The sequence below is a fragment of the Camelina sativa genome, chromosome 16 (assembly GCF_030686135.1).
Source record: "Camelina sativa cultivar CO46 ecotype springtype chromosome 16, ASM3068613v1".
NCBI classification, from domain to species: Eukaryota; Viridiplantae; Streptophyta; class Magnoliopsida; order Brassicales; family Brassicaceae; genus Camelina; species Camelina sativa.
The window spans coordinates 14293105-14320489 of NC_141895.1; the positions used below are offsets into that span (position 1 = coordinate 14293105).

The following is a 27385-nucleotide window of genomic DNA, read 5'->3' on the forward strand; positions in this document are numbered from 1 at the left end:
AATATTGAACTGATGAGTATCCTTGAAGATAGGCCATATGGATGATTAGTATGAAATTTAAGTCCCACTCCACAATAGCATTTAGATTTAGCGGTACCTCTTATGAAACAACGTAAATAAACCAATTTTTACCAAACAACTATGTGTAACAAAAATAAGTAATTTATTATACAACAAAGGTATCAGAATATGAGACATAATAATGTAGTTTAGAGGAGAACTATGTGACTATATATATCTGACAAAATCTCCTCAAAACTGATTTATAACCTAAGTCTAAATTTGCAGCTACTACTTTGAATCTTAATAACATTATTTGTTGCCAAGCTATCAACAAATACACCGCATCGGACCAAGAACCTCACCTCGAAGAGCTTTAACTTCCCAAATTTAACCCGAACCGGTTGGTTAACTCTAATCTTCAATGGTATGTTCCCGGTTCTTTGTTGTTGCTCTTCTAATGTTGTCCTTAAACTCAATGCATTCTGAGTTTGGCCAGTCATTTCTACGTATATCACTGTCGTATTTTCATGGCCTTGGTAAAATTTTGGCAACGACCCTATAAAAAAAAAATCACATAAGTTCAGTTAAGTTAAAATCTGTAAGAAGATCCGAGTTTCATTTGGTATGCTGTAAACCAACTATAATCAGACAAGAAAACCAGCTAACATAAATAAATTCATTTCGTTTTGAGATGTTCAATCCGGATAAACCAATATAATCCGACTCTAACCAAAATATTTGGTTCAGGAAAAGAAACCGAAATAAACCAGTTTGAACTTAGAGTTTGAAGCCTTAACCTTTAGAAACCGAAAGAAAACAAACCGGAGTAAACCAAAATTGACGTACCATTGCTTAGTTGATGTTCCAAGAACCACACAGTAATCTTGCTCCCATCTTCATAGTAAATCCCAATCTTCTCATTCGGATTCTTAGCGGTTATTGTCACGTTAAAAGCCGTAGTCAAACTCGAGTCTTGGTTAAGTGCAAAACGCGTGAGTTGTAACCGGTCAATAGAGTAATCCGGTAGCTTCGGTTTAAAGACAAGGTAGAGTATACCAATCGTCGCGCCTACAACAACAACAAGTAGCAAGAGAAAGCAAAACGTGTAGCAAAAGCATCTACAACAACAGCTTCTTGATCCTCTCTTCTTTGGAGGAGGCAAAGGCACGAACCGTTGGGGCTCTTGGTTCAAAGGGTCTTTGGAAGGGTCTCCTTGTTCTGATCTTGATGAACCACGAGGAACCAAAGGAGCCGTTGGACGTGCCGTTGGGGCTTCTGGGTCGTGGTCCGGATAGATTTTTTGGTGCTGAGACATTTTTGATGACACCAAAGAAGAAGAAGCTTCGTTAGTTGATCTTATATAATTTAGGGGTTAGGGAAATGAAAGTCAATAAGGAAGAACTTTTCAAAGGGGGAGAGACTTATCTATCTATATTATGTGTAGCCTATGTAAGGTTTTAATTTTGTTTATATTGAGATATTATGAAAAACGAGAAGACTAGTTTCCATACAACATGTCACACCTGTAATGTGAATTTGCTTGTGTGTTGAGGCAGCGGTCTTTTATGGAAATTGAAATTGATGTGAATCCATCAAATAAATAAAAAAATCTTAGTAGGTGAACTTGTACACGTAATTCATGTATGTGAACTTGTGTAATATAGATGAAAACAATCTAATGACTTTTAAGAAAACAAATCATACGTCATCAAACAATGAAAAAATATAGTCATTATAGATATTGTTCCATTTCAAATGATTCTTTTATTTTTCTTAATCTCTTTTGCTTTATGTCTTTTTGTTGTTTTGTTAGTATCTAAAAAAAAAAAGTTTGGTTTTAATGTTAAGCTGTTCTTTCATCTATACAGTTTCTACTCAATATCATCTTTATATTCTCGAAATATGTTTTTATATATAATATAATTTTCTTAGTTGTATCTTAGTCTACAAAACAAAATTACACATCTACTTTTGATCAAATAGTTTTTAAAATTAGTGCTTTTGATAATTAGATCGGATACCTTGATTCTGATTTCTGAGTACGTATGTTGTAAAGTCAAGATATCAATTTTTGTTGACCTAATCTCCCTTGACTAATGCAGCTGTTCTCATGCATTCCGTCACGGTTCTTTTTATTTATTTATTTTCCTAACATGCCACTAGATTTTCTTCCGAACAATTATTATTTATTTTTTTTGATTAAATTTTAAAATTCATTGATAAAGGTTTGTTATAATGGAGACTAAAAAAAACTATTAAATCTTGTGATAGAGAAAGGAATCCATCTTATTGATTTTTATTTTTTTTCAACGAATATTTCTAGAAGACTATTCTTCTGCTCGTCATATTAAAAACTATTTTCAATTGGTCCTTTTTGCGTATTTGAAAGGTTGTTCGTATATTTCGTTGGATTTTTAAGAGCTACACTACAAAAACGTGACAGTTGCCTATATTTAAACTTATTTTTGTGTCACATACAACCTTACTATTTATTTATCCTACATGAGACAAAATAAGTCTAGAGGAGCCTTGTTTGGTTTGGACATTTTCAGATGGATCTTTCTGATTACACAAATGGTGTGTGATGTGTTCTTTGATTTCATGATGGGACGATGACATACCTCATTTCATAAAACCAAGCCGACGAGTGGGATGTTTACTTCACATCGGATGAGTAACCGACATATAACGTGTTCACGGAGTTTGTATGTGACAAGCGATAAGGTTCCAATTTAGTTTCAGCGTACAACTTAACTTCGACCTTGAATCCGATAGCATCTGGTTTCACTTACTACATAGAAATTTCGAAGCAAACAAGGGATCTTTCAGACGAAAACGTTAGACATAGAAATATCATATAGCCTTTGTCCTTATGACACAAAAACAGACAACTCCCCAGACATGACATCAAAAACAAGCTATCCAAATTGTTTACAATCAAATCTTCTCTTTGTTTTAGGCTTTCTCTTCATAACTAGTTTTCAATCAATGCACGACGGGTTTCAAAGGATGAGCTCTCAGTTCTGATAAGTCCAGACTTGCATCAAGCTCCTCGTCCAGCTCCCCAATAACACCTCTGATAAAATAAAAGAAAAACAATTGCAGTGTTTCCTATGCTTGGCCAAGAAAGAAAAAGAAAAAATACGAGGATGAGATTTACATGTTGTCGCCTCTGATAATGAACAAACCCAACACATGCTGTTGTACCCCTTCCTGAAATATCAAGACAAGTAAACCACTAACACATCAAAAGATCTTACCCTGAAGAGACAGAGAGAGTGTGTGTGAAATATATAGTAAGAGGTGTCGATGCTAAGTGAAAAACTTAAGGGTGGTTTAAAAGCGACTTTGTTCATATTTTGAATCCACCAGACACTAATGGAAGTCAATAATAAGAAACTAAAGATGCAACATGTTTTAGACACAAACAACATATAAGGTATAACCAAAAGAGTTTTCTCCAAGTATCCATCATTTTAACAGAAGCATCTCTATATCCAAGCCAAAAAGATCCATGGATGGGCCCTGACGAATACTAATCCCTTCCAAAAACATTGGTCTAATCGAGTATTGACATGGACACACTCTTGTGCACACAAGAAAACAGAAAGGAATTGTACCTTTAAGCATCTTTAGGAAAACAAAAGTAAATTATGCATAATTACACACTGCCAGTAAAGATTTGACTCACATAGAAGTATCTAAAGCTTTAGTTAAATGCAATCACAATTTTCTTCATTACAATCATATAACATTTGATGAATTAATAGTACTTTATCTATTTCAGTGTATGCACCATGTAGTAAATATATCCACGGTATCTGATATAAATTCTTCCATTCAGAGGCCAATTATTTATTTATTCACTCTCACGTCTCACTACTCAAAGTACTATAGTGACCAGCCAATCTTAAATTTTAGAGTATGTTTGTTCCTTCAATAGATGGCACAACACAAAATAAACCAAGCAATGACTCAATGTATATTATTAGCAAGAACGTACTACCAATTTAAACGTCCAGACAAATAAAAATGCTCTGACAATGAATACAAGTTAAATTAGCATCCTAGTGAGCTTGCATCTCGTTTGTTCTAATTCTAATGCGATCACTAAAGACACAATATGGAGACATCAAGAACTCCAAGACATCAATAGAAACCTCATGAAAATGACTCCACGGTTAGATTAGATGTAGCCACTTAAAGATCCAAACCATTAAACATTGAGGTGAACAAAGTCATAATAATAATAAAAAAACTGGCCAATACTTGCAGAAACTAGTATTTGCAGCCATTCAATTTGGTACTTTAAAACAGAAACCAGAAGTCTAACCTTTGTGGAAAACACACGCTCATGAGATTCATCAAGGATTATATTTGTAGCTTGGTCAAAACCTTTAAGATATCCCTGAAAATTAAAACATCCGCGTTGCTCTCTTTGCTTATATATTTCGATATAACACACAAGAAGAGAAAATAAACATACCACAATGTTGCGTCCATCATTTGTAATCACCGAAATATACTCTGCAACACCAACCAAAAGATAAGCCTTTTATACAATTCATGCGATAACGCATCACTAAATGTTGCTTACTGGAAGAAAAAAAAAAAAAAAAAAGGGCAACTTACGATCAACAAGAGACTCGAGTCCAGTAGCTGTCGCCATACTAACAGTCCAGAGAACAATATATGACCTGAAAGGGATACTAAAATATTAGACTAGGAATTTCATCGAACAGTTGGTGGGCATTAGCAGATAACAAACATAGTTCTACAGATTTTATCACCAAACTTGACATGAACCCAGAATTAATAGAAACAAGAGATCAACCCAGCGTAATTCGACCCAAATCAGAGATGAACCATATGTAAAATTGGTTCCGGTTCCTGGGAATAATTACATCGAAGGGTTTCAAAGTAATAAAAAATGATGAAGACGAAAGATAGAAAAAAAAAAGCTCTAACCTTTACTGCTTCCGAATCAAAACCCAGTTGCTTAGCAGAGCTTTCTGATTCGTAAAGCCCTAAAAAAAACTTCTCACTGCTTTCAGAGAACTCCTCGGCTGTGTGTTTGCCTTTAGAATTAGATGTATAGGTTTAAGAAATTGCTCAATGAAACAATCAAACCGAACCAACATTTTATCCGGTTTAATTCGACAATTTTTTGGTATAACATGTTTGATTTAAGGGGGAGGTATTGGTTTAGGATTTAGAAAGAATTTTAATGACTTTAAAAGTTAGGTAAAATATGTTGTTATTCAATCAAGACTTTTAAAAACTCTTTAAAAATTTGGTGTTATTGGTTGTGGATTTGTAAAAAGTTATCTAAAATCTTGATAAATCTAGTGTTATTGGATTAAGAGTTTTATAAAGTCATTAAAAGTTTTATGTTATTCAAGTAAAACAAAAGAATCTTGGATTGTTAATGAATTCAAATTTTATGTTATTGGTTTAGGATTTTATATCATTTCCTTCATAACAAAAGTCATGAAAACTCTTTCATCAAATAGAAAGATTTTACAAGATTAGAAAAAACAAATCATCAAGATTTTAAAAAACTTCATAAACAATCTCTTAGAATCCTTCATTTTTAACTTTCAATTTTCTATGATTCTAACAATCAGCAAGAACATAAAATCATTAAAATTCTTTCTAAATCCTAAACCAATATCTCCCCCTAAATTGTCATAAGTGGATTCAAGCTAAACCGAAGAGTTGATTAAATTGATAAGTGGATTCAAGCTAAACCGAAATTTATTTGGTATAATTCAGCAAGTTTTTTATTCCAAACCGAAATTTCTGACCCGAACGGGGACAATTTAACCATTAAACCTCCCAAAAATTGTCATAACAAGAAGAGAAAAAAAAAATCATTGAAATATATGAGCAAATAAACAACAATGTCTCCTTATTAAAACTTAAACCACAACAACACGAGTTTATGTCATTATTGCCTAAAGAAGAGTCATGTAACATTGTTGCTGCCTGATGATTCCTCCAACGAACCACCTCTCTTCAGAGTCACATACTTTTCAAAACTCGGTTCCATCAAATCCGCTTTCTTAGCCGTCGATGTGAATCTAAACCGGCTCGAATCGGAGTTGTTGTTGTTAGCCATAGAGTTAAGATCAGCCACTGCTTCAACAATGGAACAAGCTTTAGTAACACATAAAGGCAACAACGCAACCGAGTGGTCTTCAACAACACTCTTCCCATGAAAATTCTTAATATCTTTCAACAACAATGCTGTGTAATTGTTATCTTCGTTCGATACCATATCGAAATCTCGAGACTTCCTCAACGATCTGCTTCTCCTTAACACAACTTGAGGAGGTTCTACAACTGCTGCGGGGCGACTACTCGGGCTAGCAGCTCTACTAGTTCTTGGATTAGGTTTTAGAGACTCTATCGTCTTGTTGTTGTTGTTGTTACAAGATCCGATTCTTGATGAGTTTTGATCAATCTCTCCTAATGGATTTCGTCTATACGGGGATTGCTCCGCCTTTCTTGAATTGCTCCGGCTAAGCGAGGGACCCGTTCTTGCCGGAGACTTTGATCTCGGAGACGCTGCGATTCTACAAGCGTCTCCGATGTTTCTCTTAACCGTAGTAACCCGTTTAACCGACGGCTCTACGTTGTTACTCTTATCAGTCGCCGGAATCGTAACAAACTTTCCCGGTCTGTTGTTGTTAACATTTGGAAACTCCGATCGTTTCGCCGGAGATCTACTCACTCGCCTGCTGCTACCACCGCCGTTGTTTCCTCTTTCTCTGCTTCCGGATCGGTAACTCCTCGAATCATCCCTTTCTCTACTCGGAGTTCGTCTTCTTCGTTCCCGTGGCGAACCGTTCACTCTCTCAACTCCATGGTGACGGTTCCGGTGAGTCTGCATCTCAGCCTCTTCCACCTCCACCGCCGCATCATCGCCGCCGTTTTGGTCAAAATCAAAACTTCTCTTTGAACCAGAGTATCTTCTTGTTTTAGCAGCAGAGTTGCTTCTACTCAGCTTCCCACAGTGTATTAATATAGCATCGACTTCTTCTTTAGTACAGCTCGAGATCCTCACGACAGGTGTTGTAGAGTTCGGTTTCTCAGCAGCTACAGGAGACGAAACTGGAGAGTCTTTATCTGAATCTGTCTTCTTGGATCTCTCTTCATGGCTTCTTCTGTGTTTTATCACCAAAGCTTCTTTTTTTGGAACTTCTTCTTCTTGATTCAGTTTCTGAAATTTGGGTTTTGTTTCTTCTATTGGCTCAATCTTGGGTTTGATGGTGGGATCTGGGGATCTAATAATAGTAGAGGAGGTGACATTAGAGGAAGGAGAAGGTTTTTTGCTAAGACAGCAACCCATTTGTGCTCAAAGAGTTTGGAAAGAACAGAGAAGGTTGAAGTAGAAGTGAGTCAAGAACAAGAGAGATTTTAGGGGAATGTCTTTGTGTAAAAAGACAAAAGAAATATTCAAAACTTCAAACTCTGAGAATATTATTTAATTTGGTAATGCGATTTGTGACAGAGACAGATCCTTTTATTTCAGAGAATATTCGAATTAGCCCTTTATTATTCCAAAATGGGTGTGAGATTGTAAGTTTTTAAGAAGATTGGGGTCAAATTGAAATTGTTTCATTTTAACAAGGACAGAACAGTGAGAGAGTAGTTTTGAAAATGGAGCCGTTGTACACTGCAGTCAATGTCGTATTATATAATAATCTGAGCCTTTTCTCCTTTTTTCGAAGCAATTTGGGGTTTCTTCAATTTTTTTTATATAAGGTTTAGAATTCCAACGGCTATTTTCCATGTTGACGGTTTTGTTAGGTTGGTTACCAAAAAGCATTTTTAAGAAAACGAATTTTTGTTCACAGTTATTATATACGTAATGTCACTGAAAACATAACAATAATAAAATTAAAGAGGACAGTCTGGTAATTTTATTATGAAAAACGTGGATTTCGAATTGATTCGGATCAGATAAAATCTTATTTTATTTTTAAACAAAAATAAATTAAAGAAAATAATAACTATTAATATTTTTTAGAAATTGTTTTAATTTATTTTCATAATAATCATGTTCTTAAATTTGAAACTGTATATATGTAAGTTTATTTTATTTGGTTATATATTTTGAGAATTTTCTGAAATATATTCAAGACTTTAGAAATTTTATGAACTAAACAATATTCATAAATTTAGATTTTTATAGGCGATGACAAAACACCAGGGTATGATGGACTAACAACTAGATTTTATAAGTAATGTTGGGATATTGTTGATAGTGATGTTATAAAGAAAGTGAAAAGTTTCTTTGAAATATCAATGTTGACATCACACATGAATCATACCAATATCTATATGATTCCAAAAGTAGATAATAATCCTACAAATCTATAATCAGAATTGCACTATGCAATGTGTTCTAAAAGATTATCTTAAAGTGTTTAGTTCGAAGACTGAAAAAACACCTGGATGGTATTGTATCTGATGCTCAAACAGCTTTCTTTCATGGACGAATCATTTAAGACAATGTAATGATAGCTCATGAAGTAATGCATTCACTAAAGGTTCGCAAACGAGTATTAAAGTCATATATGAAGGTAAAAATTGAAGTAAGTAAAGCTTACGACAGAGTTGAGTGGAATTTGTTGAAATCCAATCTGCAATTATTTGGCTTCTGTGATAAATAGATCGGATGGATTATGGCGGCTGTTGAATTTGTAAGTTCCTCTATATTGATCAATGGAGCACAATTTGGGAATTGTATACCAGAAAGAGGGATTCGCCAAGGTGATTTATTATCACCTTATCTTTTCATACTCTACTCTAATAGATTGAGTCATCTTATCAAGTCGAAGACTACAGATGGAGATATTAAATGGAAAAAGGTTGGTGATAACACACCGCGTATCACACACCTAAAATTTGCTGATGATTCCCTGTTCTTCTGCCAAGCTAATAGAATAAATTGTCAAGCACTGAAAAATGATTTGATGTATGTGAATACTACTTAGGACAGAAAATCAATACATCTAAATCAATGATTACTTTTGGTTCCTGAGTGAATGGATCAACACAGGATGGATTGAAAGCAATTATAGAAATACCATGATCATGGGAGAGGAGGTAATTATTTGGGACTACCATAACAATTAGGCAGGAAAAAACATCAAATGTTTGAGTTCATCATCGACATAGTGAAACAAAGAACATCATCACCAGTAGGGAAAGAAATAATGCTCAAATCAGTGGCCTTGGCTATGCCAGCCTGTGCAATCTCATGTTTTAAATTACTAAAAGGAGTCACTTCTGATATTGAATCAATACTTATGAACTTCTGGTGGGATAAAGGTTCTCAACAAAGAGGTATTCCTTGGATAGCTTGGAAAAAACTATAACATTTAAAGGAAGAAGAAGCACTAGGATTCCACGATTTAGAAAAATTGAATGATGCTTTGCTAGCAAAGCAAGCATGGAGGTTAGTCCAATATATAAATTAATTGTTTGCCTAGATAATGAAAGTTTGCTACTATCAAGACGATCCTGTTTTAGATGCAAACCCTTGGAAAAATCAATCTTATGGTTGTTCTTATTTACTAGTGGGCATTTCTCTAAATAAAAAAGGCTCAAGATACAATTAGGATAAGGATTAGATAATGTTATTGACATACTCATGACAAAAAGTGGAGATAGCAGATCGTGGGGTACACAGAAGATAGTCACCATTATTGCTGCAGAAGATCTTGAACAGATTCAACATATCTATCTTGCTAAGGAAGAACAATCAGATAAACTTATATGGAATTACAACACTTCTGGAGACTACAATGTCAAGTCAGGCTAATGGCTGTTAACACATGATCCACTCTCATGTGACATTCCTCCTAATAAACCTTATGGATCGGTTAAGCTCAAAAATAAAATCTGGAAGTTAAAGGTTATACCAAAGATAAAACATTTCATAAGGCGTACTATTTCTCGAGCTCTACCCACTATAACAAGATTAAGATCACGGGGTATGCAATTAGATGCTATTTGCCCCTGATGTCGACAAACAAATAAAACTATAAATCATGCTTTATTTACATGTCCACTTACACAAATGGTTTGGCGTCTTTCAAACACTCCTTCCTTTGACTTAATTCAAACTTCTAATGATCATGAGGAGAATATTTCAAATATCATCACAACTACACTAAACAATGCAAACATAGACAATGAAACAATGTTACCTTTTTGGCTACTTTGACGTATTTGGAAGGCATGAAACAATTTCGTGTTTAATAATTTCAGAAAAAGTGCTTATAAAACAGTTTTATAGACGAAGGGTGAAACAAACGAATGGTTTGGTATTATATAGAAAAATGATAATCTACAACCTCAACGAACAAGATCTGAGGCATATGAATGGACAGCTCCATCTACCCAAATTGTGAAATGTAATTTTGATGCTGGCTTCAACAGTTTGCACCATGAAGCAACTGGAGCTTGGATAATCTGTGACTGTTTCGGTTCACCGTTATTTTGGGGATCAAAAAATTTACCTATACGTCTTCACTATTGGAAACAAAACCAAAATCATTGGTTGTTGCTCTGCAACAAACTTGGATTCGAGGTTGTACATCAGTTGTGTTTTAAGGTGACTGTGAAGTTCTAATTAACTTGGCACAAGGACGATCACGAAATAAAACTCTAATAAATATTCTTCAAGATATATAGTATTGGGTTTCAAAATTCCTTTCTCTAAAGTTTGATTTTACAAGAAGAGAATGTAATAACATAGCTCATTTGTTAGCACAATTTGGCTGTATTTATAGAGTGTTTTATGTTGATTCTATAATGATGCATGAATGGTTACATGAACAAATTAGTATTAACCAAATTTAAATCAATATACTATTTGAGTAAAGAAAAAATTGGATTTTTATTGATGGAAGCAAAAACAAATCTAAATTATATTATGTTAAAATGTATTTAACTTAGCAAAGTTAAAAAAAAATGGAACCAACTTCTTCAAAAATAATGGTTGGATATGAGATATTTTCGTATTTCCTAAATCCTACAATAAATCAAACTAAATTTGAGTCTTATCATTTGATACTAGTATCATTTATAAAGCAAACGATTACGAAAATGTTGATGGCTTAAAAATGCATAAAAAACTTAACATAGAAAAAATAAGTCCGAGAAAGAAAGGAAAACTATAAATTTGTAAATGGCTACCTTAACATTCTTTTTTAGGCATTGTACATAAGTCATATAGAACTCTAACACCAATCATTCAAAAATATCGATCCAGGATATATCAGATAAGATACATCAAAACACATGGGAATCGAAGAGTTTCAGTACTGACCCTGCGAGAGATTATTTTGTAAGCAAAACTAAATAAATTAAAATTGCAAGAAATATAAATTAGGAGACAAATCGAATCTGGAGGACTTTTCCTAATGGAAGACTTTTTTTTTTCCCAAGAACCCTTTATTAATGATAAAAAGCCAAGTATAACAGATCAAGATTACAAACCAAGTATAAGAGGTCAATATTAAACAAAAATAAATAAGCTTAAAAAAAGTCAAATAAAACAAAGTCCACATGCCCAAATAAGAAATCTTTCTTTGAAAAATAAAAAGTAAGCATTGTAACACAAAGCTAGTAAGAGAGAAACATGATGGCTGACACATGGAAAGTCGAAGAAGTTGGAGTCTCTGATCATCGGCTGACAAACGTAGCGCTGGAAAACTTCAGTTTCGACCAAAGATGATTTAATCCTACGCTTCTTGGGCCTTCCTGGCTGGTTCACAACAATCGGAGGCAAGCACTTCTGATTATCCACAGCTTCAGGAGCAGGGAATGATTCATCTAGAGGCATGATTGAACCAGCCCATCCGTTAACCAAATCGACACTCCTAAATTTTGGATCGCACATGAATATACGAGACACATCCATATGCTCTACAGCTGCGATTGCATGGATGCATGGTATTTTCTTGTGGTCGAAACAATGGCATGTGTATTTTTTTAGTTCCAAATTTACAACATGCAAAGATGATCCATAGCTCACTTGCTCACGTACAACATCAATCGTTAGTACCTCCATAAGTCTTGTTGCGGTGACACGGTCCTAGTAGGGAGTAGAACAAAAAAAACGTTTTAGGCTGAATTATGAAAACAATGACGGCTGAGTTATGAAAACAATTATGGCTGATTTATGGAAACTATAATAGTAATGGCTGATATATGGAAACGATCTTACCATAATCAAAACAAGTGCCTTCAAATCCCCCACCGTACACTTCGTATGTAGATTCTACTTTCGAGTCACTGCTTCTCATACTTCCTCTAGCTCCACTAGTTTCTGTAGACTCTTTCGTCGAAAACTCTACACAGAGACGTAGCTGGTCGGTTTTCCATAGCCCCAAAAAACATTGCAACTGTCTATCATTGGAGACAAAAACTGGTGGAGTATCATGCGCCATTAGTTTCAGTGCCTTGTTCGAGAACATGTAGCTCAGCTTTAGCTCATGGCTAAACGCGTCCAATCCGTAGTCTTCAAGAACAAGCTTCACAAGCTTGTCGTGTGTTGTGCCTCCATCTATCTGCACAACTATAAAACCTCTATCATCGATGTTAAATACATATCTCTGTGTCTTTACCCAATTACCGGAAACAACTAGAACCAGAATTGGATCCAGAAAGAAAATGAAGAACAAGGTGAAGAAAAAGTAGAAGAACAAGGTGGAGAACAATGTGAAGGAGAAGTAGAAAGAACTAGGTGAAGAAGAAAAGTGAAGAAGAAGGTAAATAGTTCACTTATTTACCAGTTGAAGAACAAGTGTCCAACGACATTTCATATTTCCGGAGAAAAAAAAAAGATAACATGGAATGCTGACATGAATGATGCGTCCGACATGGCAAGTCAGACATCAAACAATTAATAACTCAGCCTATATAAAACTCAGTCACAACATGAAAAACATTACAGTAATTAAAAAGCAAAAAAAATTGCTGTCAAATTCAGCCGCTTCATCAACTGAAAATATGTAACTCACCCGTATCGTTTAATAAGTCAGTCGTAACTGAATAACATTCTAGTAATTAATCTTTTGCTATTAAGTCAGTCGTCGAATGGTTGAGTTGTACGATAAGTCAGCCTATCACGGTTGAGTTGTACGATAATTCAGTCTATCACGGTTGAGTTGTACGATAACTCATCTGTAACAACATCTCATAAGTCAGCCGTTTTCATAACTCAGTCAGTCGGAAAATGGTAATTCAGCCGTGTCGTAGTGATAACTCAGCCAAAATTTTGACAACTCAACCATCGGGTGAAAACTCAACCGTAAGGACGGCTGAGTTATAGCATATCTCAGCCAGATTTTAATAAGTCAACCGTAACGCTTGGTTGAGTTATGCAACCGCAACATTCAACCGCAACTCAAATGTTTTTTTCCATAACTCATCCGCAACATACCTATAACTCAACCGCAACATTCATTTGTAACGCGTTACGGCTGAGTTATGGTTACACATCAACGATTTCTGACGTGGCGTCTGACGTGGCAATGGCATTTTTGTAATAACGTTTTTTCGGTAACATAAAACAAGGGCACGTTGGGTATTTTCAAAATACCCGAAATATTCTAGTAAGAAAATCTTTTTTTGTGGATTCTGGTAATACTACCTAATTTGGATAACATTTGAGTAAATCACCCAAATTTCTGGAAAGTGACAAGGGAATTTCGATATAAGCCCAAAGAAAAAGGCGAATTCCAATTTGCTGAGAGTATGACTCCACGTTTAGCAATTATTCTTCATCTTCGTCTTAAATCAACAACTTTTCGATCTTCAAGAAATTAGATCTACATCATAAACTGGAGCATTAGTAGTGGAAAGTTGCCGAAGAGATGGTCGGTGAGAGACCACATGAAAGTCGTCGACGATGAGAGAGTCATTGCAGGCAGACACAAAGTCGGGCACCATCACATAGAAAGCCAACGCATGGCGGAGTCATAAGTCGGACATCGTTGTATAGAAAGCTAACACATGCAAGAGTAATAAGCCAAACATTTTTGCATAGAAAACCAATGCATGCATGTAACACCCCCGAACCGTCCTATGACTAGGAACGCCCAGAATGGCCCTAGGATGCAACTTGGAAATAGTCACCAATGATCCGGCCGAGTTTCTAAAAGGGATCAAGACCCTTAGCCTGTCCGCTGATGCTATTTCCTCCACTTTAAACATCACTTAGGCTTGCCAACTCTCGTGATGCGCAAGTGTTGAGCCGACTCGCTAAGTCATTATCAGACATTACTCGTACTTGTAAATATATCAAAACTAAATTCATTCATTAAGTAATATTATATTACACAATGTTACAAAAGACTTATAGAGTTTTGTGGCCAAGGCCTATAGCCTAAAAAATTGCACATATTAAACATACTTGTTTTACAAAAAGGCACAAAAACTACACCGGGTTCCTATCGTCCAACACACCCTCTAGCTTCCCTCTAACGGTTACCTGCAGGACAAAATAATATCATGAGTAATCTAAGATTCAGTGAGTCTCAGGGGTCCCTGTAGAAGATTAGATTCCCAACCCAACCCCAAATACAAAGAATCAATCAATCACACAATCAACAATCAGAGAAAGCATACGGAAGGTAATAAGCCAAGAAAATAACCATAAGCAAGCAATCAACAAAACAACGCAATAACTTGAATAAAAGATAAATTTTAAACAAGTTTTACTAGGGTCCTAATATGCTGCCTTCCACCATGCTACATCTGTGAACACATGTGTTATAATCACAAAGGCATGCAACTGGAACAATACTTAACGCCACGTCGTCGTGTAGACAGCTTTGGCCAAGGTAGCGAGCCTAGTCTCTCCGAGCTCTTCGCGTCAACATGCAACACAAGACCAAGATCCGACTGCATGTCGAGACGGAATGACCACAAAGGTAATCCATATCCAAGTCTCAATGTGCTTATGGCTATTCAGACTTACTATCGCGAACGCCATCTTCAGAAAATTGATACTTAAGTTTTAAGGTTTTAAAGAACACGTAAAACTACAAGAACACATAAAACTACAAGTATCAAGACTTAAACTCACAGGCGATATACCAAAGTATACGAATCGGCGATTGCGTACACGATCTACCATGGAGAACATCTCAACACTCCACAACCAATTTAGATGCATAAGTCAATAAAATCTATCAAGAAAATCAAGAGAATGCAATCTAAATGCACATGCAAACCGAAAACTTAGAACGAGTCTTCCAACATTGAACTAGTTCGGTAAAATTCTCCCTGAACTCACAGATTGTCGAAGAATCTTAAGCTTAATCGGTCAGATTCTTGCTAAGTTCGACACAGACTTTGCGAATGTGTGGTGACACATCTCCAAATGAGGTTTCACTCCACAACTCTCCCAAGTCACAAGTGGCAAATTTAAAAGATTCTTCCCCAACACTTGTCCATAATCTGATTAGAATATTACTTAGTGGATTCCTTTCCACTGGAATTAAATTTTGCTTAGTGGATTCCTTTCCACTAATGCAAATCGCCCAAATAAAATAACACTTAGTGGATGTCCTTCCCACTAATGCGATTTACCCGCTTAAAATAACACTTATTGGGTTTCCTTTCCACTAGTGAGATTTCCGATTAAAATAATGTTTAGCGGGTTCATTCCCACTAACGCCAATTACCCGATTAAAATAACGCTTAGTGGGTTGGTTTCCTTCCCACTAGCCTGCGATAGTCTCTATCAAAATCTAGTCTGAAGGTCAATTGCACGATTGCCCTTCTTTGCCTACAATGACTGGTACACTGGCTCATATATCATGTGTTGGCCATCTGATCGATTTGCCGACTTACTTGATATTCATTCGGACATATTTCAACAGTTTCTCTTCACTTCAACTTCTCCTTCTTTCTAAGTCTTTTCGAGATCTTTTCCTTGAAATTTTTTACTTGTGTCTTTACCCTGTAGTAAAATCCACTGGAACCAAAAGCAGATCACCATGGCTAAGAAAGCCAATGCAAGCCGTATAGGAGCTAGCCGATTCTCCTAAGAAAGCTGGCCATCGCCGGAAGATTAGATCATCTAAAGAAATTTCTCTCTCTCTCAAAGATTGAGAGAGCCAAGAGAGAAAAACTCACAATTTCTCCTTTTAACTTAAGTGAAGAACTTAATTAGACTCTGTTAATGTATTGATTTTATCACTGTGTTAGATTTATTACTTTACAATAAAATTATATTATTGAACAAATCTCGTGTCATTAGAACTAAATTTGGACCAATTAAATTAACATCTGTATTAGTGATATTGATCCAAAATTAAATTAGTTTATGGGGCAGATGACATGTAGAATGCTTCAAAGTAATTTTCCACTTTTAGTGTCAATAAAATTACAAAACCAAAATGAATGTTACATATGCGGAGACAATTTCTCCTACCTTTGGTAACAAAAAGTACTCAACATGTGAAAGTAACCGGCTCAGCCGGTGGCAACCAGAGATGTTGACTAACACATGGCCATGTGATGTTTACCTTTGAATCATGTAAAAAAAAGTTTGGCCATGTGATTTTGTGAAATAAATCATGAATTTAAATTTTCAGATGAAACAATTTAACGGTTTGATCATTCATTAACAAATTTTTTTAAATAGTATAACAAAATTTTAAGATTTATTTTAGAAAATTGATTTTTTTTTTTTTTGGTCAAAATGAAAATTGATTTAACATTTAGTTTTCGTTAACAGATTTTGTTAATATCATGTCTTATTTGATAAAATCAATAAAAAGTTTATGATTTATTTGAAAAGTCAATAAAAATTAGACATTTAATTCATTAGAAACAAAGTTCATATTTTTTTTCACTAATTTTGAAAAGTTGATGATTTGTTTGACATTTTCCCCACAATAATTCCAACAATTTGTCGAGACAATTTTGTTGCTACCTTTCATTGATAAAATACTAGAACTCCATTAGGGTTCATATTTAAACATTGGGGTTATCGTTACCTCATTGGTATTTTGTGTTACACTATTTTTTCGTGTTTTAAACCATGTCGGTGAAACTTTTTCCAACTCTTTGTGAAGTTGAAGTTTGAACACTTGCTTTCTGAAAAACTATTCAAGTTGAAGTTTTGTTGATTCATCAAAATTAGTACTTAGTTACGTAGCTTAATGATTGAGTTGTTTGCCTTTGTTACATTCACTGTGTTACATTTATTTTGGTCATATGCTTAGAGGGTAAATATATGTTGAAGGGTAGGCTCGAGACAAGTGACCAGATTGTACAAAGCCTTGAAAAAAACACATTTCAATTTGAAATCAAGTTAGGCAATTATGATGAAAGAGGTGGGGGGCAAGAGTGCAATTTTTACCCACGATATAATGATTTTGGCTTTTTTCTTGTCAACTAGATTGATGTAATTTATAGTTTTATACTAACTAAATAAATATGGATTTTATATATGGCCTCCTTGCGAGAACAATACAATTTGGAGTACAACTATTTATACAAATTTACGACAACTAATTACATGTTAAAGGCATGGTTATTTCTCTATTTTATATTTTTGTCTGTTTTTGAAACAAAACCTTCCTCAAATAATGACCAGGAAAGAGATGAATTTCACTTTGTTCCACCCCACAGGCTAAAATTTCACTTTATTTGTATTTACATAATGAAAATTTAATCCCCCAGATTTTCGTACTTTGCTCGAATCGATGTAATTATTAATTTTGTATAACTCGGTTTCAGCTTTCAGAGACAAGCTTGCCTAGCTAGTGATCATTATTTGCTTTTCATAATTTTTAGCATACATATTTTTTAACCTTTCTACTTAAGGAATTCGAAAATTTTGTAACTTAACTCGATTTCTTCTTTTGATCTTGTTCACGAAACATGACGAAGTTTCTATCTGATATAATGTTAAATTGCTTTTTCTTTTTTAAATCTCGTTAAACTAAACTTATATCGTGTCGGTAACAGTTGGAAATTATCTCCAAAACTCTGTGTACGTCATTATGATTATTGATGAACATTAACAAGCAAGTTAACTATCACTATTATACTATATAGTAATTATGTAGGATTTAATGAAAGTGTATAAATAATCATATCAAAATTTGGAGTTTCAGTTGGGCGTGGTTGAAGATTAGTTTTCCAAACAAGTTCTCTATAACTCTAAAAGTGTAACTTTTAAAAAAGCAAATGATAATTGCCAGCTAATAATAAAAATTTGAATCGTTTTTTCAAAGTAAATGAAGCACACCTCATACGACCATTTTGATTATATAAAGAGACCATTTTCCATGCAGAAACACAAACCATATCTTCTAAAACATCTTCTCTATTGAAGAAGTAATTAGTCACCTGTGAGACTTTTCGGTAAAAGCAATGGCAACTCAGGCATGGAGTCATGCCGGCCGGACTCATTTGGTAGTTGCTGTTATGGCATTACTCGTGGGTTTGACCTTGGCGACAGAACCTTATTACTACAGTTCTCCTCCACCACCTTATGTACACAAATCTCCACCTCCTCCGGTAAAATCTCCTCCTCCACCCTATCAATACAACTCTCCTCCTCCTCCAGTGAAGTCTCCACCACCACCATACCATTACCACTCACCACCCCCTCCGGTGAAGTCTCCTCCTCCAACTTATTATTACCATTCACCACCTCCTCCGGTGAAGTCTCCATCTCCACCGTACTATTACCACTCTCCTCCTCCTCCAGTGAAATCCCCTCCTCCTCCTTACTACTACAACTCCCCACCACCCCCGGTAAAATATCCACCACCACCATACTATAACAAATCACCTCCACCACCACCAAAAACCTACTCTCCACCTTACTACTACACATCTCCTCCGCCGCCGGTATCATACCCTCATCCCCATCCTCACCCACATCCCAAACCACTCGTTTTCAAAGTCGTTGGTAAACTTTACTGCTATAGATGCTTCGACTGGACTCACCCTAAAAAGTCACATGACAAGAAGCATCTCAGAGGTAAACTTTACAAATCAATTTTTTTACTTCTCGTTAAGTCTATATAATAATAACAATGTAAATAAATACTAACTGTTACCATTTTTTTATCTTACCTGTTCATTAAATAATTATTTTAATATATTTTGAAAAATCATACTGTTGCGTCTATTCAACGTGGACTTGTATATTTTACCATAAAAGAAAGTTATATGGCCACTTTTGTTAGTTATAGAGTTATGTTTTTTTTTCACCATATCTTATTCATAATGTTTCCTTCCAAGAATTTTGTCTTTTACCCTAAAAGAAAATCATATAATTGCTTCTATTTATTGTAGGGTTGTATCTTTTCACCATATTTTATTTACAACTTTTTATTTCAACAGTTATGTTTATCTAAATGTTTCTGTCTTATGAACTCTATATATAAATATTTGTCTCTTTTTAGATAACTATTAAATCATTGCGTAAAAAAAATAACTAATAAATCATTATTACTCTTTACAATAATTTTTCATTAAATTTTTGTACTTATAATACATACAAAACAGATTTACAAAATTGCCTCCACTCATTATGACTTTTTATTTAATAATTTTTAATTTAGAGTTACGTCTTTTTAACTTAGAGTTAATTTATTATAAGTTTTGGTTTTGATGGTTATGTTTTTTCCTAGTTATTGTGTTTTTTTCTTTTGAGATAATTTTTAATTTTATTATTTAACAAATATTTTCAAACTATTTTATTACTTTCAAATAATTTTATAATATATAAATCTAAATTTAAAATTTAAATTAATTTTTCTTGAAATACGTTCCCCGATGTCGCGAGGTCTCAGTCCTAGACTCCTAGTACTTTATAATGTTGCACCGTACAAAACTAACCATATCTTTGACAGAGAAATGAAAACGATGATTTAATAGTAAATTACGAAAAAATTATGTAATAATATTTTTGTCACGCAGGTGCTGTCGTGGAGGTGACATGTAAAGCAGGAGACAAAATGTTTAAAGCGTACGGAAAGACAAAGATCAACGGTAAATACGCCATCACTGTAGAAGGATACAACTACCGCAAATACGGCGGTAAGGTATGCACGGCCAAACTTCACGCGCCACCGAAGGGCTCACCGTGTAATATTCCGACAAGTTACCATTTGGGTAAAAAAGGAGCTAAGCTTCATGTGAAATCAAAGACTAAGTACGAAGTTGTGCTTTACGCTAAGTCCTTTGCTTATGCACCTAAGAAGCCTTATGAGGAATGTCATAAACTAGCTCCTTACCACCCACCTTACTACTACAAGTCACCACCGCCTCCAGCTCCGACTTACATCTACAAATCACCACCACCGCCTACTCCCACTTATGTTTACAAGTCACCACCTCCTCCAACTCCGCTTTACGTCTACAAGTCTCCGCCACCACCAACCCCAACATATGTTTACAAGTCACCACCACCACCTACTTATGTATATAAGTCTCCGCCTCCTCCAACCCCCACTTACGTCTATAAATCACCGCCACCACCAACGCCGACTTACGTCTATAAGTCACCACCGCCACATACTCCCAAATATGTCTACAAGTCTCCACCATCACCAACTCACACTTCTCCACCGTATTACTACCACTCACCTCCACCACCCTATTATTACCACTCGCCACCTCCTCCGGTGAAGTCTCCACCACCACCCTATTATTACCATCCTCCGCCTCCTCCCGTGAAATCTCCTCCACCACCATACTACTACCATTCACCGCCCCCACCAGTCAAATCTCCACCATCACCATATTACTACAACTCTCCACCACCTCCCGTAAAATCCCCTCCTACTCCAGTCTACATCTACGCCTCGCCCCCACCTCCCATACACTACTACACTCACCAAGTTTAACCAAAAGTCCCCATTATTCAAGTAAGTTCTATGCAAAACAACTTCGTATTCTACACCCTTATGCAAAAGGTGTAAGAGGAGATCAAGAAGTGAACCAAATAAGGAACGTCATATTTCACCCAACGACAACGATTCTCTCAAGGCGAACCACTTCGCTTCTACTTCAATAGCTTCGTCAATTCGGATTGCCAAAATTGGGTCGTAACTTATTTGTTGTGCATATGATTTTATTTTGCTTAGATCCACCCTTATGAAATGAAGTTTGTTTGCAATAAAATCAGGTTTTAATTTTCATCTAAATGCAAAATCTGATTTTTTTTCCGGGACAACTTTAAGAGACTACACTACAGGCTCAAGTTGCTTTGCACAGATCTTGGTCGGCCCTTAAGCTGTTTCATACCTAACTCGACATAAACATTCAAATCTTATATAATCAGATCAAACTCGAACAAATCATTCTTTTTTTTATCTTCTAAGAGGTTCTTTGACACTGATCAATTGACCAGAGCAAGCAAGTTTATTAGTAAATTAATGAGTGAAAAAAACAATGGCCAAATCGTCTTTTTTACAGTTTTGCGTTATTCTCAAACAGTTTGTCATCATATATAGACCAACTCCTTTTAGTTATAAGAATAGCATGCTCTGTTTTCTAAAACGGTCATTTGTCAATCTTTATTGAGCTAGGTACGGTGCCACAACATATTCAAACGAATTTTGCCTTGTTTGGACCAAGGTTGGGGAAAGGTATAAGTGAATCAAACTTTGTTCACGTAATCAAACCGTGTCACGAAAAGAGTATAGGTTGAAAGCAAGATCATGAAACATTTGTGATGCCTTAAAAGAGAGGAACATAAAAAATCTAGACAACATAGGGGCTTTAGAGATATCTATACCAAGAGGTCCAAGACAATCGAGAAAGGATTTGACATACACGAACCAAGCTCAAATCAAAATCATAATATAAAAACTTGTAAGAAGAAACAAACAAGAGTATAAACAAAGATTGTTACTAGGCAAATCACGGCTAAGACTAATGCCAAACCAAAAGCCATAAGTTCAAAGGATAGAAGACCAGATAGAAAACAAGGCACCTAATCGTTCATCCTCATCCAAAACACCAAACTTTAAGCAATATACAGACACAAAGATGACAATAAGCAATATAAACTAGGCACTACAATGCTTGACTCTGTTAAAACCATAAGTAACCATGAACATATACTGCGACCTACTTAAGTTCTAGCTACAAACCCGAGAGTTCTTTATTCCTTTAATGATCACACACACCATTAGCTCCTAAACTAAACACTACCAAGAGTTTACAATCCTTGAGAAACCAAAACTCGAGGTCAAGTTATGATCTAGCAAGTCAGAAAGACAACACGAAATGGAGTTTCTCGACCTTGGTTTCTTTGATGAATCAAAAAACCACAGGAAACATCATAATCACACTTTATATAACAAACATCCACTACAAATCGTTAAAGCACTGATGATACTTAAAAGAGTATATTAAGTTTTAGATTACTTAAAACGCAACATAGGATAAGCAACAAACAAACGTAAATCATGATAATATGCAGAAACTGAATTCACAAAAGGAATTTTGTTTTTTTTTTTCCAAGTAATATGGATAAGAACAAACAACCTCAAATCAAGCAGCTTCCTCCTTCACATGAGCTGGAGCTGGAATCTTAACATAACCCAACTTCTTCAAGCTAGCAGCATCAGATTCCTCATTCTCATAATCATCTTCTTCCTCCTCCTCAAAATCATAGCTCTGACGGTTCACAACGAGAGCCCAAACAAGGTACATAGTAGCAGCGGTCAAAGCACCACAACCAACACCGAACAAGAGAGCCACGACGACGCTGAGAATGTCTCTGGTTCGATCTCTGAACGAATTGATGTTATCGGAGCCCATAGGGAGAGACAATTGGGAACGACGATCTTCCTCCGATCGTTGGATCTGTGGCGTCTCGTGACGACGATTGACGAAGAAAGGAACGACGTGGTGAGGATTGAGACGACGGATGGTGAAAACGGTGACGAATCGTGTCGAGGTGAAATCGGATTCGAGGTTAGGGTTTTCTGGGGTTATTGAGAGGGAATAGGAGGATATGAGGAAGGTTTTGCAAGGACGTGCGGCGCAGATGGTGGTGATTGAGAGGATAATTGCGACGGAGATTGCAAGGAGGAGGTTAGAGGACGCCATTGTTGCGGTATCGTCTTTGACTTGTTCTTCTTCTTTTTCTGATTTTGAAACAAAGGAACAAACAAACCTAACCCAGAAAGATTCGGTGAACGAAGAAGGTTTAAGACGATTTTTTTTTTTACTTTTTTTTTTTATTATGAAGTAACCCCTCTATTTTTGTATTTAACCATATATGTCACTTTTGTTTTATTTGCTTTATTTTTTATAGCATCAATAAAATTTAATTAATACAATAAAATATATTAAAATTAAAAATTAAAAATTAATTAATACAATTTCAATTTTAATTAATACAATAAAATATTTTAAAAATTATTAACAAAAATATTAATTTAGTTTAATCCAAACCAACACATATTTATATTTATTGTAAAATCTAAACCTTAATGCTCTCTATTTAGATATAAGATCTAAACCATAATTTTCTTTTATAAACCCAAACCGACATAAAATTTAATTTAAATATAAAATTTATAGCATATTTCTCCTTTATACTCAAACTGGCATATAACTTCATTTAATTGTAAAATTTAAATCATAATCCTTATTTATATACTCACACCGTTTAATTGTAACATATATTGTTAATTTTATTAATATTGATAGTATTTGAGTTTTATTTTATTGAAATGATAAAATATAAAAGACCAGTTTTTCTTGATAACTTATTGAGTTTTTTTTTTAACTCTATTTTTTAATGACAATTGATTTTAAATTTAAAGATTTTTATGTATCTCCCATAAGCAAATTGTTAAAGTGACAGGAAGAGAAAGCGATATATAGTTTTGCAAATATGGAAAGAGACAAGTGAATAAAAAAAAGAGAGAAGCTAAGAGTTCAAGTGAGATGATAGCTTCATATTTGGTCTACCTCAAAAACAATTGATCTTTCATAACATGCAATATAATCAATCCATCAGCTTTATTCTTACATGTTTTGTGGTTCCAATGCTTTAGATGATTTTGCTATGTTCTTCTTTGTTTTTTTCACAGATTTGGTGATTATCTTATATAATAAAAGTAGGGAGTCACTCCAAAACTTTCTCTTAGAGACTACCACATAAGCAAATGAGAGGCCGTTAGCTATCCAAATTTTAGTTATTTTTTTGTATTAAAGTATTATATTTAAATGTTTAGAATAATAACTAAATCAAATACAAATTAAGTAAATAAATGAAATTTTAAAAGATTAAAAAAAATACTATGACTTTTTTTAGACATTAATATAATTCAACTTTTAACAGAAAAATGATCATACTTCAAATTTTCAAATGTATTATTTAGTTTTAGAATGAATGTAAAACGAAATAAAAATAAAGATAGGTAAAATAACTTCTTAAATTTTTCTGGTGAGATTTTTCAATATAACCGAATAAGTGAAATAACACTGACCATTATAGAGTAGTTGAAAAAAAAAGTAACTTACGTCTCGATCACTATAACAACAACATCACCAAAGTAATAAACAACCAAGAAAAAAAAACCAGCATATGCAACAAAACTAAACATTACCAATAGATGATATTTTCTACGCATTGTACTATGAAGCAAGCTCAATGCCAACACATGCACAAACTCACCTCATTTTAAAAATCAAAACAAAAACAAGAAAGCAACATCAGCTACACAATCCCATATTCCAACGACCACATACTACAACCAAACAATCCACATTTCGGAAACATAACCAACTTTTATATTACATTCCATGAATAATTTGACAGATTTTATACACGCAGCTATCCTATCATTTGGACCAGCCAACCCACAACCACTCAACGGTTTCTTTGAAATCGAATACCACAATCCAAATGCAATAAAAGCACTTGATGTGAAAACTGTAATATAAGACCAAAAATAACACAAAGACAAGCAACCTAGGATGAATAAGGATAATGGTTAACTTGTCTTTAAGATATATCAATACTCTATTTTGCAATCAAAAATTCCACATTGAATACATTGGGTTTTGGTTAGATCACAAAATAACATGTTTAAATTGTAGAATACAAATAGTATAAACTTTAATACAATTAAAATTCAATAAAACAAATGTCAATAATATAATATATTTTAAAATATTAAAAGAATTTTTAAATTGTTCATAATTTAGAAAAAGATAAGCTGATTATTTAAATTTAACTATATAGTTAATGAATACAAATAAAATAATTCCAAAGCTCTAATGACTTTTAACCAAAAAAAAAAAGCAAAGTCTCTCGATACAAATAAACTGTATGTTGATATGCTCTTCACATTGTAAAGTTTCTCGAAAAAAATTGAAAAAAATAATAATCAAGTTTTAGTGACTTTTAACCAAAAAAACCAAAGTAGTTGCACGAGACTCAACCTAGTACATATAAATATATATAGGGCAATTGACAAAAATAGCATAATTTTAAGTTTTTCTTCCACAATTAGCACATGTTTTCAAATGTTCCAAAACTAGCACAAATTTATATATACTCAATTTTGGAAAAAACCTAAAATTACTAATAAAATTAAGTTTATTTCTTTTCTTTTCAGCCTCCACAAACACAATTCATCCCCTACCCAGATCTCAATCCGAACACCATCACTGGACTCGAAGATCTCTCTCTCTCTTGATCATTGTCCCTCTCTCTCTCTCTCTATCATTGTCCCATGTTCCCATGAATTTCTTTCTCCTCCTTTGAATCTTGTTCTTTTTTGTCCGTTACTTCACCATCTTTACTTGATTCACCGACTGTGTTACTCGATTAACACGTTGACCTCACTTAGGTTTTTTTCTAATTTCTCTTCTCTCGTTTCTTTAATTTCAGAAAGGATTATATGAAATTCATGAAGGATTGTATGAAATTCAGGAAGGATTCTATGAAATTCGGGAAGGATTGTATGAAATTTGGAAAGAATGTGCACAAAAATGAAATCATTACCCCTCATTAATGGAGCAATCTATAATATTTGACACATTGAAGCAAAACACACAAACATAGAGTTTTAGAAACACAATTATTCAAATTTAGGAAAGTTACAATAGTATTCAAGAAAGACACTTTGAAATTCAGGATGCTCTTCATAAAAATAATGGTTGAAATATTATATGAAGATTACATTATAGAGTGATGATGCATAAATCTCATAAAAGTGCATAAAATTCATCATATTGGAGTAATTTGTGATACATTAAGGCACCATATGAATAGAAGATTCAAAAATTCTATTTTTTTGAATTTAGGAAGAATTTCATAATGTTAAGGAAACATTACATAATGTTTAGGAATGTGTTCTTGAATTTTAGGAAGCTATTCCTAAATATACAAAAATCTCAATGACATTATAACGAACACTTGGTATGCAACAACTGTGGTGTTGATATCTGCTGACTTTGTATAACACCCATCCACTTTGTACATGTGATTCATCAAAGAATAATCATTGTTAGAAATTTCAAAACCAAACATAATCCATTAAACAATACTCTCAAGTTCTCATTCAATATGTCAAAACTGAATCAAAATGACAAGAAGAGCTACAAAACTATACCCTCACTCTAACTCACTCACTCACCTGTTGCTTTTTTGAAGGATACGTTTCTGCTTGATGATAAGCGCAAATCCATAAGTGTAAGGCACATGAACTGTTGTATATGAGTCCATCTTTCACAATCTAAAATTTCCAAACACAAAAACTTAAAGCTACAAAGACAATTCTAGAAACCTTTGCTTAAGTCTAAACAGATACATATCGGGGCTGAGTTGCTTTAAACTCACCTTAAGCACCAATTCCATACTATCGGAGATAAAATCAAACCAACTACCACTCTTCTGCACGACGGTGGGATCAGGAGATACGATGGAATCAGCACCAACAACGGCGGCGTCGACAATTGTATAAAGAAACCGCTCTAGTGAGCGTCGCTTCGATGTTTACCGTCGAATCCAAGACATAGAAAGGAGGAATCATATCTTGATATGTGCAATTAATGAATAGATCGCCACAGAAATTCAGAAGGTTAATGGTGGAAGCAGCCACTGGTATCTTAGATCCATGAAGATGGAAGAAATGGAGACTTTGGTGACAACGAACAACGGAGATGGTCTTCATCGAGAAGAACAAAGTGAAGAAGAAAGAAATCTAAAATATTGATATTTTAGAGTTTTTTTAAAATTAAAAAATATTTAATTATATTAAATTTGTGCTAAATGTGAAATATTTGAGAGTAAGTGCTAGATTTGGAAGAAAAACATAGATTAATACTATTGAGGGGTATTTCTCATATG

The 27385-nt window shown here is 34.4% G+C and overlaps 4 protein-coding genes, 2 long non-coding RNA genes and 1 pseudogene across 9 annotated transcripts; 1 reads left to right on the forward strand and 6 right to left on the reverse strand.

The window, feature by feature from the left end:
• Window positions 1–125: 125 nt before the first annotated feature.
• LOC104750355 (NDR1/HIN1-like protein 6) lies at window positions 126–1535 on the reverse strand. Its single transcript, XM_087490216.1, has 2 exons — window positions 850–1535; window positions 126–559 (listed from the first exon to the last, which is right to left on the reverse strand). The coding sequence occupies exons 1-2, from the start codon at window positions 1316–1318 to the stop codon at window positions 264–266; spliced, it is 765 nt and encodes a 254-aa protein (XP_087346342.1). The 5' UTR covers window positions 1319–1535; the 3' UTR covers window positions 126–263.
• Window positions 1536–2805: 1270 nt separating this feature from the next.
• LOC104701166 (sm-like protein LSM8) lies at window positions 2806–5161 on the reverse strand. 3 transcript variants are annotated; one of them, XM_010472145.3, is made up of 6 exons: window positions 4972–5161; window positions 4636–4700; window positions 4490–4530; window positions 4337–4411; window positions 3164–3216; window positions 2806–3079 (listed from the first exon to the last, which is right to left on the reverse strand). In XM_010472145.3, exons 2-6 carry the CDS (start codon window positions 4670–4672, stop codon window positions 2989–2991), a joined length of 297 nt encoding a protein of 98 aa, XP_010470447.1. In that variant the 5' UTR covers window positions 4673–4700; window positions 4972–5161; the 3' UTR covers window positions 2806–2988. The 3 variants fall into 3 exon arrangements, with proteins under 3 accessions (XP_010470447.1, XP_087348163.1, XP_087348162.1); XM_087492037.1 differs by lacking the exon at window positions 4972–5161 and adding an exon at window positions 4838–4888; XM_087492036.1 differs by lacking the exon at window positions 4972–5161 and having other exon boundaries at window positions 4636–4719.
• A 598-nt stretch (window positions 5162–5759) lies between these two features.
• LOC104750357 (uncharacterized protein At1g65710 pseudogene) lies at window positions 5760–7499 on the reverse strand (annotated as a pseudogene). Its single transcript, XR_015583754.1, has one exon. The product of XR_015583754.1 is annotated as an uncharacterized protein At1g65710 pseudogene (transcript).
• A 6825-nt stretch (window positions 7500–14324) lies between these two features.
• On the reverse strand, window positions 14325–15422 carry LOC147925501 (uncharacterized). Its single transcript, XR_015583818.1, has 2 exons — window positions 15326–15422; window positions 14325–14518 (listed from the first exon to the last, which is right to left on the reverse strand). It is a non-coding gene; the product is annotated as an uncharacterized LOC147925501 (long non-coding RNA).
• Window positions 15423–18311: 2889 nt separating this feature from the next.
• LOC104750358 (uncharacterized) lies at window positions 18312–21209 on the forward strand. Its single transcript, XM_010472148.3, has 2 exons — window positions 18312–19036; window positions 19981–21209. The coding sequence occupies exons 1-2, from the start codon at window positions 18421–18423 to the stop codon at window positions 20907–20909; spliced, it is 1545 nt and encodes a 514-aa protein (XP_010470450.1). The 5' UTR covers window positions 18312–18420; the 3' UTR covers window positions 20910–21209.
• Window positions 21210–22345: 1136 nt separating this feature from the next.
• Window positions 22346–23295, reverse strand: LOC104750359 (uncharacterized). Its single transcript, XM_010472149.3, has one exon. The coding sequence runs from the start codon at window positions 23122–23124 to the stop codon at window positions 22564–22566; it is 561 nt and encodes a 186-aa protein (XP_010470451.1). The 5' UTR covers window positions 23125–23295; the 3' UTR covers window positions 22346–22563.
• A 3091-nt stretch (window positions 23296–26386) lies between these two features.
• On the reverse strand, window positions 26387–27185 carry LOC147925502 (uncharacterized). Its single transcript, XR_015583765.1, has 3 exons — window positions 26876–27185; window positions 26673–26771; window positions 26387–26508 (listed from the first exon to the last, which is right to left on the reverse strand). It is a non-coding gene; the product is annotated as an uncharacterized LOC147925502 (long non-coding RNA).
• Between the last annotated feature and the right edge of the window lie 200 nt (window positions 27186–27385).